Source organism: Stigmatopora nigra, chromosome 13 (genome assembly GCF_051989575.1).
Source record: "Stigmatopora nigra isolate UIUO_SnigA chromosome 13, RoL_Snig_1.1, whole genome shotgun sequence".
NCBI lineage: Eukaryota > Metazoa > Chordata > Actinopteri > Syngnathiformes > Syngnathidae > Stigmatopora > Stigmatopora nigra.
Genome location: NC_135520.1, coordinates 6,802,504 through 6,813,760, shown reverse-complemented (window position 1 = coordinate 6,813,760; position 11,257 = coordinate 6,802,504). Strand labels below are relative to the sequence as shown.

The 11,257-nt window shown below is 38.8% G+C and overlaps 1 protein-coding gene across 1 annotated transcript; it reads right to left on the bottom strand.

Annotated features, from left to right (window-relative positions):
* Positions 1-68: 68 nt before the first annotated feature.
* Positions 69-10,271, bottom strand: LOC144206553 (uncharacterized). The gene is made up of 6 exons (XM_077731582.1): positions 9,865-10,271; positions 5,635-5,776; positions 2,546-3,849; positions 920-1,956; positions 151-635; positions 69-83 (listed from the first exon to the last, which is right to left on the bottom strand). Exons 1-6 carry the CDS (start codon positions 10,182-10,184, stop codon positions 69-71), a joined length of 3,303 nt encoding a protein of 1,100 aa, XP_077587708.1. The 5' UTR covers positions 10,185-10,271.
* Positions 10,272-11,257: the final 986 nt, after the last annotated feature.

Below are 11,257 nucleotides of genomic sequence, written 5' to 3'. Positions count from 1 at the left end.
CAACCGCTCCAAAATTGGTTCTTGTAGGGCATCATGCTCTTTTACCTGACTATTAGTCTCTGCATTGGTTACAACCTTGGTTCCTGATAAAACAACATTTGTAGCACATTTCAAATCTTTTACTGGTTTAGCTTTGTTTTTAAGTTCTACTGCAATGTTTTCTGCTGTGTGTGATTTTGAAATGTTTCCTTCAGGACCAGATAGAGCATCTGTCACCCCCTGCAGCTCTTTCCCTTTCTTTTTCGTTTCGCTAACAGAGGAATGATCTTCTTCCTTGTGAAACACAGATTTTTCATCATCACCAAGTTTATGGTCTTTAAAACAATCTGCCTCAATACCCTCTGCAGGTTTGACAGCTGTGTCTGCATCAATGTTTGAATGTAAACGATCCTGTACAGGATCAGGTGAGTTTGACGAATCATCAGTTGAAGTATGTTGAATTTTCCTTGATTTGATATCGGTCGAGCTTTTCTGGCTTCTTTTTGGGAGCCTGCTAGGAGATGAGGGAATTAAACTGTTTGATGGAGTCTTCGGTTGCTCTCTGGAAATGGCTGCACTTTTATCTTGTTTGATGTCACCTACAGTTCCAAACCTCTTAAAGTTGTGACTCAATACTTTTAGAGAGGAGGCGGCTTCTGGCGGGCAAGAAAAAACAAATACACAAATAATCAAATCACATGACATGTCTTGCTCAAGGCAGTTCTCAAATTTTGTAATTCTGATCACATGGCATCTATAGTAGTCTCTCGATTGTAGTCATTTCTAATAAACACATATATACCGAAACTTCATTCATAATTATACTTGTATAATGACATTTACAGCATTCACTTCAATAAAATCAACTTTTTTTTTCTATATCAAATGAATTTGTATGGATGAGGAAACTTTGGGATTTTATTAAAAGACATTGTTTTACCTTTCTTGAGATTTCCAGGTAGAGGAGTTTTGTTAGGTGCTCCCTCCATGTGTCCTGTTTCCTGCCGGTCTGGGCATTTCTGGACTTGTTTGTGTCTGTCTGAAACAACTTGAGGAGATGGAACTCTTTTCAAGTTGGTTTCACTCTTGCCGAGTACGTCATTCTTCAACTTTCTGACTGGAGATGAAACGGGCAGCCGACTCTTTGAAAGGAAGCTGGAAGCATGTTCATCCATACAGGGCGGTCCTACAATAGGTCCTTCTCTTACTCCGTTTACAAAGGGAATAGGCTCAGCATCAGTACTTTTGGGCTTTTCTTGCACGGGATCTGGCAATAACTCACATTCGGGTTCAGTAGCCGTAATGGGAACCTTTAACTCCTCAGAATTTGGCCTGGTGACACTTTTGGTTGCGGGCGCTGAAGATTTGAAAGATTCATTTGCTAATCTCGGGATTTTATTTCGTTTGGATGCGTCCGAATGGCCGGCAGATATTATGCTTTTATCAGTTGACAAAAGTAATGTGGTGTCGCTGTCTGATATTTGCCTTTTGGGGATTTTCGACTTTGCGGGGGATGTAGTAGCTTTGTCTTTTAAGGGTGTTATCACAGAAACTGTTTTTTCATTGCTTGGTTGCTTTAGTGCTGGTAGATCACTAGAGGTGGCAAGATTAGCGTCCTGTGTGAAGCCCTTTGCTTTTGTTGTCACATTTTTGGCCTTGGCTCCCACTGCTGTTGCTGAGGACCTTGGTACTCTTTCAATGGTATGCCGCTTTTCAGATTCCACTTTAGCCCCTGGCGTGGAGGTCGTCGCCCGGTTGCTTGTATTGCTTCTTATTCCAGGTATACCGGATTGTATCTTTGCTCTGTGCATGTCATGGGTTGCAGCGTTTTCCTCACCTTGCGATAACTGACAGTGAATTTTTGGTTTGGTCAAACGTTCAGTTGTGTTTCTGTCCTCGGTTTCCTCGCACAGTGGCAGTACAGTAGAGTCTGCATGTCTACTTTCGTCAGACTTGTGGTTTTGAAGTCCAGCCAATCTGCAAGAGAAACAAAATAATACATGTTGTGTGGGAGTTTGTTAAAAGGAAGTCTCTATGAGAGCAATTTGCATATCCAAAAAGGAACTTCTTTTTGGATTCAAAATGAAAATGGTTCTATTACTTCATGTCAACACACTAGACTAGAGACTTGCTTGCTACATCTGATTCTGTGCTATAAAAAGGGGCAACCTCATGCCAGAAGTGAAATAAGAGTAAATAGTTAGCTGGTAATTAAACAGAAATAGATAATCGTACCAGATTAAATTAAAACAAATGTTGTATTATTAACTCAGGAAACTTATTTTTTATATTTAGTGGTTATGTAATGACTACTAACTAACTGCATGTGCGTGCTTGTTTAGGCATGGTCAATACTGCTGAGATATTTCAAGTTTATGTTCTTTTTAGTGTCATCACTGTAATTGGACGCCTACATGATCAATGTTTCAGCGCCTTTGTGTATTGTTCTCTGGTCGCACGAGAACCCTAAGATCAGGTTGCACATATATCCAACCCTCACCTGTTTTCTTTTGCTCCAGTCAAAGGGGCTTTTCAAAGACAAAGCAAAGAAAATACAAATACTCACAGCCTGTGTTTTTTCTGCTCAGACGTCCTTGAAGTGAAGTTTGCGCAGTCTTCCTCTAACGCCTGCTTGTTTCTTTCTAAAGTTAGTTCCTGGCTAGTGTGCACATTGCGAGGCACATCCTGAGGCTTTGAAGGCAGATTCACAGTCTTGCGAGTCACGCAAGCCCCTTTGGACCCCCGGCTCTCCTTTGGGGGGAGTTTCTTCGCATCGGTGCCAACGTGGGGATCCTCTGGCCGCCTCGGAGTCGCCTGCCAATCCCGGGTGATGGTCGCAGAGGAGGACAACTCTGGCGAGTTGCTAGCGGCCCCCCGAGTAATTACCTCGTCCTCTGTGACAGGTGTGGGCAGTACTGGAAGCTGAAGTGAGACGGAGCCCTCCTCTTTTTCCTTTGTCCTATCCTCTCTCACATCCCCACTTCCCATTCTCTCTCCCTTATCCACTAATGTGGCTTTAAAAAGTGGAGTGGAAGATTGGTCACCCTCTAGTGAATGGCTTCGTGTTGAATTTTCCCCGCTAACATCTGTAAGACGCTCTCGAGTTGAGATGAGGCGACTCGCAGGTGACGTCGAGCCCAAGGTTATTCCCTTCAGAGTGGTGCTATGGACGTTTTCTTTGACTTTGACGCCACTTTTTGTTGTGGCCAAGCTTATGGAAGTTAAGTTGGGCGATTTAGGGGGTGCGGCACTGACCAAAAAGGGAATTTTAAGTGGCGGCACGTCGGGGGGGTCTACCTTCTTGACTCCGATATCCTCCAGATTCATCTGCAGTCGCTTGCTTACCTCCTCCACTACCGATTCGGCAAATCCAACATCGGATGGCGATTCGGAACAGGGCAACACGTCGGCGTCAAAGTCCAGCCCGGTGGGGGTGACGTTCCCTGAACTGCTTTGAGTGGTGGGGGTGCTCACCTTGCACACAGGTACCTCCCGCACGCTGCTACAGCCACTGCTATCGGAGTCGGCAAATGGGATATCGGCTTCGCCATTATAGAGATAAAGCGTACTAGAAGAACTGGGACTGGGGCTTTGACTTCGCCCTTCGCCAGATTCCACTCTCGCTCGGGTTCTGCTTTTTGTCCGATGGTCATAGTTTCTGGAGGGTGTGGGGGTCTCGGAGCCGTCTTCCTGTTTTAGCAGGGGCGAATGTGGGGACAGGGCGGAGTGTGGTGACAGAGGGGATGCCGGGGAAGCGGGGGAACTCGAATTGGTCGAGATGCTTGAGCCTTGGCTACCTCGGCTCTTTCGTTTCTTGGGGTTAAAGAAATGACTGAGACGACCTAACACGCCCCTTTTTTCTTCGGAATTCTGAATAAGGACACACAGAAGATAAAAATGTCAGTGCTGATTATTAAAAATAATGTTTGGGGAACGCTCATTTGATGACAAAAATTTATAAATACACCAAAAATTGCTATGACAACAAAAGATATAGAAAAATGTATGAAAGATTATCAGTGAAGTGAATATTTTAGTTTGTGTACTTTTTTGTAAAGAATGTTAACAGCTGTGACGAATATTCAGTCAAATGGAAGTATTGACGATATTAAAACAACACATCAAACCACATTGAATAAAATAACTCACTGAGGGAAGCGTAGAGAGAGAAAAAATGACATACCATTTGACTAGGTGTAAGAATTCTTTGCGGCAGATTCAAATCAAACAAATCTCATTTAGAATTCCATAGTGGCGAAGGAAGCATCTCAATCTGTAGTTGGTGTCCCAAGTGAAAACAAGCAGCACTGTTGGCTCCTTGCTCTCTTTTTTTTTTTTTTGAGGGCATGCCCATTTATTTACCTTTGCAACTATTAGTGCGAAGCAAAATGGAAAATGGGCCATTCACGAGGCAATCAAATTAAGAGGGTGTAGAAAAAGAGCAAAGCCCCACCCACCCTTCCTCTCTCTCAATACATGGGTTTTGCAGTCCAACGTCTTTTGCTCCACAGCAAAAACCACACAAAGTACAAACCAAATCACATTGACCGTTTGCCATTTGTTCAACGACACATTTTTCAGACCTTTCTGGAATCCAAATAATAATAAAAAAAACCTTTAAAGTGAAATGTTACCCTCATTTGACTATGACTAAACAAACAGCTGTTCAGGGCTGGGATTTCCAGTTCATGTTTAAACAGAGAAAAACCCTGATCAGGTCCTGACAGTATTTTATCTGTACAGTGTCAATTTTTAGAGCCTAGACTTTAACACTGTATTTCGGGTAGAGATTTGAACCCAAATTCTATGTGCACAAACCTCAGTTATGATAAGAAGGACTAAGTCAGCCAACAACTTTGAGTTTTTTAAATGCGTACGGTGCTATAAATACACAATCAAAGTAAATTCCTGCTGAAAAGCAAGAGTTCTTCACAGGAAATTCAGAGCCAGGACAATTTTGGAAAACCGGTTTGTCAGGTTTGAGCTAAATAGCCCAGGGACACCAACATCCCACAGGATGAAGCTCATCTCGTGTCTCGCGTTGGGTTATCTAACACGCTCGCCTGCGACTCCTGGAGGCAGACATTGCCACAAGAAAGAGGACTACAAAAAATATACAATGGGAAATATTGTTAAAGTTTGGGAGATACTTATCAAGTCTGAAGCATTGCACTGGTTTAAAGGGAAAAATGCTGTGGCAAAAATACCTGGTCAGGTAAACTGGAAAAAAATCTAATACCACAATAATGCAATCAATTGTCATGATAAAGCGGGTCATTTTCCACCTTTTCTTAATTGTGGAATTAGTTGAACTGGACTGAGTTCTCTAAAGTCCAAAATATTAGAAAAACCTTCAATGAGATTGCAGTTCAACTAAATTGGAACATCAAAACTTTAGTCAAGAAGTCTATAATATACTATCAAGTGTGTATTCTGGGAGTAAAATGTATCCTAAAATGTCAAAAGGGCTTCTTTTTTAAACATCTCTATAGTATAAAATTGAAAAAGCAAACATCAGTGCCAAGTAAATTAACATGTTAACAAATTGCAATTAAGAAAAGCATGCAGATGGAATTTCTTTAATTGTATTTGTTACCATGCCAATAAAGCGACCAATTTCATTCCAGATTTGGTGTTTGTGCCATTAATACTGACCTTGAAGTGCTTAGATGCTGAAGTGAGACTTCCTTCCTGAGTCATGTTGAAGTAGATCATGGAATTGGTGTCTGAACGAAGGTCCCAATCCGATTCGCTTTGGAAGGAGCACGCCGTGGAAACGCTCACTTGGTCATAACTCCTGCTAGAGTGAGGTGGGGAGTAATGGGTTGGGGGAGAGAAGAAAGGATATGAGATCATTGGCTTTTTTCCCTCTCTCACTCTTTAGCGGGTCTTTTCAAAAGATTCTAGTATACTCCTATTGTGCTATCATGAATGGTTGACGTTCCCAAAAGTTAGGGTTTGGAGGCTGACTGACATCTGTTCACTTTTTTAATTACAATGGCGTGGAGAAGTGAAGTGACATCAAATGTAAAGAAAGAAAAAACTAAAGTGCCGAGAGAGACTATATGGCACTTGGTGGACAAGATTGTTTGAAAGTAGGATAACACGTTCCCCGGGCAATTAGAGTGCCTTTGCGGATTGTGGCTCGTGTGTGCGACATGAGGAGCATTTTTTTCCTCTTGTAGACACTCTTATAGACAGATAGACATCAATATGAAACAATATAAAAAAAAGTAAAAAAAAGATAATGCAGTTATGCACAAATTTAGTGTTCAATGTCAATAATACAATTATAGATTGAGTGATAATCTGCTTGATTTTTTTCCGACCCAGACAATATAGACGTTAAAAATAGAAAACATGACAAGTAAAATGTCAATAGTGTATTTTCTCCACAAGAGGGCAGAGGTAGGTTGTTTTTGACTTGCCATTAGTAGCTGACTTGCAGCGTTCAATAGGTTGCCAAAAACTATGAAGTCAACTGGAATTCAATGCAATTCATTTTGTGGGTTTTCTCCAGGTACTCCGGTTTCCTCCCAAAAACCATGCATATAGGCTGGTTGAAGCCAAAATTTCCTCCAAGTATTATTGGTTGTCCGTGTCCTTGTGCCCTGTGATTGGCTGGCCGCCACCTGGCCACCCTTGTGAGGATAAGCAGTTCAGAAAATGAATGAATATTTGTCCATCATTAATTCACTGGGATTCCAAACCCATTTAAAACTCAATTGTTTGTCATTTTAGAACAATTCCCAATTTAGTGTCAGCACTTTCAGTTTCAGAAATCTCCCTTTGTGTCGACACCAAAAGAAACCAGCACCAACTTGTCTGTCATTACAAAATACACAAAAAGTTTTCTGTTAGCACACCGTACACACAAAGCTCACGTAACATTTGTTCACGGATATCCGTACAGCAATAATTTGCACTGTATAAAATATGCTTTTTAAAGAACTGCAACTAAAAAAAGGGAACAGACAGAGAACACAGAGGCACCTGAGCATTTAACTCCTGTAATTATTGTACGAATCCCCCATAATACAGTCAATAAGAATGACCTCATGCTGTAAATATTGCAGAGATGTAATAAAACTACAAATACAAAGTAGAAATTCTTAATTGCTCTGGTTTTCTTCAGAACTGTTTTAGTTGCGCGTTGCTGAACATATTTATGAGATAATTTGGCAATCAAGACTAGGCACACTATAATTATTTTTAAACCTGTGTTTAATAGGCACGTTTGTTTCTTTTGTGCCTTTCCATTGCTTGTTTTTAATGGCAAGTTGTTGACAGGTTTTCAATGTGAACTTGAGCAAGAGAATATTGACTTGCTTGAACTGTCTTTATCTCCAAATACATGGAAGAGTGTTGGAAATCCACTAAATTATTGAAACCATTGAAAAAGCAATAAGATGATCCACTGACGATTGGAGAAAATAGATTGACAGAAAATATAACTGAAATATTCAAATGCTTCTGCAAATAACCTAAGGTCAAAAAGTAACTAGCCATTAATACATTTAATAAAATGAAATAATCAAGCACCATAAAAGCTTAGAATTGTTTCCTTTTTTCGCTGGAATTATTTTACCATGTAAATCCAGCACACAATTACATAAGATATTAAGAATGAATAGCTTCTGACAAGAAAGCATATATGTAAGTCTTACAACACGAGGCCTCAATGTTTGTTTGGAAAGTGCAATGGTGATGGGGAGTGCTTGGAATAATGACAGTTTGCCAGATGTTGGGCGTGTCTGAAAGTCTGCAGAGTGCAACCACTTTACTTGTAACAAAAAGCCAATAGGAGAGCAGGAAATTAGCTTACGTGTTCAAGATGCATGCTTTAAAAAAAAATTCAAAAAAATCTGTGTATGCACTTTATGGTGAAGCTTTAAATCGTATTCTACTTGTATATTGACAATAAAGACATTCAATATTGTTATTTTTTCTTATAACTGAAATTTCAGGTGTAGTCATGCCACAATCTTACTGTAAATTGCAATGCGCCTTCTACTGACATGTAATTTTAGATCAAACAAGAATTAAAATGCTAATTAAGATAAAATCTGGAGCCTGGTTAATGATTAAAAAAAAATAGTGAGCCAATAAAAATTCACCCTTTTGAAGCTAGACTTGAGAATTGTAAAGGCAGTTTTATCATCACACTAAATGTAGTGTTTGCTGACAAAGAAAGAATTCAGTTTGATGAGATTGAAAAGCTTCTCATATGAATCTGACATGAATCCCATGGACTTTCTGATGTAGAAATGTCCTGGCTACGTCTCAATTGCAATCTGTCAAAAAAATAAAAAAACACTCCGCCTTTTACTGGCGCAGCGGGTTGTTTGTCTAGCAACTTTGCAGTTCTGTCTGTAATATGTACACACCTTCTAATGGAGGAAGTGCATACGTGAACAGGACCTGTTAATAAACTTGCCGGCCTAAATAATTGTTTTCTATCACTTTTATAGTCTCTTCCATGACAATCTCAAGGCTCGAATATTCTTGAACACACAAACATTCCAAGTAAAAGTGGCTGCACATTTATCTTGACACAAAAATTCCAGTGGAGCTACATCAGGCCCTGGAAACAGTTTTTGTTTCGGACCCCAATGCAAGCTTTGCAATGGCTCTCTAATCTTCTCCAACATCTGGATGTCCGTGTATAACCCACAAACCATCAATTCCCTATCAGACGACAATTACTATCCAAGACCATGTAGACCAGAGGTGATCAATAATAATGATCCCTAACCTACTATTGGTAGATCACACCAGAAAAAGATTTGATCCAACCTACTGGTTTCCTTAGCTAGGCTAATATGAATATGGCAGGTTTCCAGTAAGTAATCGGGAGTGTATTTTCAGTTCCGTTCCCAGACAAAAAAAAAATTCCCTCTTCAATTATAGACCTAAGTCGTAAAGTAAACCTATCCTGTTCTAGTCCTTAGGAATGATTCCCATCCCACACCTGTTTTTAACAATTCATAATCTAATGCAAAGTATTTAAACTTAGAAAAAGAAGGGTAGAAAATAAGTTTGAGCATCCTTTGAATGCAGCCTTTATGCTAAGTGTTTATATATACAATTTAGAATTTATACTCGTTTATACTCATTTATACTCATTTATACTCATTTATACTCATTTATACTCATTTATACTCATTTATACTCATTTATACTCATTTATACTCATTTATACTCATTTATACTCATTTATACTCATTTATACTCATTTATACTCATTTATACTCATTTATACTCATTTATACTCATTTATACTCATTTATACTCATTTATACTCATTTATACTCATTTATACTCATTTATACCCATTTATACCCATTTATACCCATTTATACCCATTTATACCCATTTATACCCATTTATAACCATTTATACCCATTTATACCCATTTATACTCATTTATACTCATTTATACTCATTTATACTCATTTATACTCATTTATACTCATTTATACTCATTTATACTCATTTACTCATTTATACTCATTTATACTCATTTATACTCATTTATGCTCATTTATACTCATTTATACTCATTTATACTCCTTTCTGCGCATTTATACACATTTATACTCATTTATACTCATTTATACTCACTTATACTCACTTATACTCACTTATACTCATTGATTAGCAACAGTGTAACATTTTTGTTATGTTAAAATAATTCTAGTACGATTTGTAATTTAAGTACTGAAATGATCCAAAATAAGCACATTTTTATGTGTATTTTGACTTATAAATTCTGAGAATGGCTCATAAGGAATACATATGAATTGTTTCTGGCTCTCTTTGACAAAGAGGTTCCCGGCCCCTGTTCAACATCATCGGAATCGGTTGTCAGTTATTCAGACTTACATGCGGTCGCTGAAGCTGTCCACTTCATTGGGGAACAAGTCGCCATCACTTGCGCCTCCTTTGTCTTCTTCTTTCTGCTTACTTTTCTTCCGTTTGAGCCTGAACTTCAACGTCCGCCTTACCTTCTTTTCCTTGGGAGAAACGTGCTCACCGTCACCGGGGGAAACGGTCGTGTCCCCGGGCCTTAGTGATCCGGGACCTCCCGGTGAAATCCGCCACTTGGTGACTCCATCTTTGGGGGAGTCTTTCTGATCGCTCTCTTTCTTGGGGGAGCCTACTTTGAACAAATTCTTCACTTTTAAAGTGTTGGATTTACTCATGTTGAATTGTCCAAGACGCCAGCGAGGGAAAAAGTTAGTTGCCTTATCCAAGGAGAGATCGACTGGGTAAACCTGAGGTGCAAGATACCTGGCAGGTGATCGCTCCTTGCTCTGATTGGAGACATTTTCCGCCAAGATCTTCAAAATAAAAGCACGGTTTCAAATCGTTAGGTGATTTACGCTTCAATGGATCAAAACACAACTTTTCTGTCCAAATGCCATCTAAATATATGACAACATATGAAATAAACATTTATTTTGGGATTATGATGTTTCAGATAATTGCTTTTATTTTGAAAGGTGAGTTTTGGCACATCGCCCACTGTTATAACTCAACTGTCAACAAAAAAATACATAACAGGCGAAGTCCGGTTGTAATGATTTATTTATTCACTTTTGAAATCCTTTTATTATATTTCACACACTTTTTGACTCCAAGGCTTTAATTTTGACGAGTTAATAACCTTTATTTTTCATTTTCATTTTGATTTAACTGTCTATATGTGTACTTTATGTAGTATACCCACTAAAGAACAAATATACTACTCAAGTGCGTGTTTTTTTAGTTTACCTGAATAATAGCACTACCTGCTGGACATAATGGGTCATTGAAGGTCGTCCCAAACATTCACAGTGATGCTCCTATCTGCAAAAAAATCTGACAAATAAACCACTTTGATGAATTATTTTTTAATGAAAAAAGATAAACGTACTGGTTTACAATGTTAGGGAATAAAAAAAATGCTCGTTTGTTAGACCTGTTACTTCCACTAGGTGTCACTAGATGATACAGTATAATAAGGGGGGTGCACATTGCTTTGTCTTAAAAATCTCACTTTAGGTTTATATCTTAATGTTCAACAAAGCAACTGTATTCCTAAACTTAATAAAGCGAATTGATATTTATTCCAGTTCCAAATTGCTATTTGATGAGTTTTTTTGGCATTCTTTTTTAATATTATCATTGTTTTTTTCTTTTTTGGACGTGAAGCTTGGTCGGCAATATAAGTCATCACAAAGGACCTGCTGAGGTACTCTAAAAGGAGGTTTACACAGCAATAAGAAAATATTTA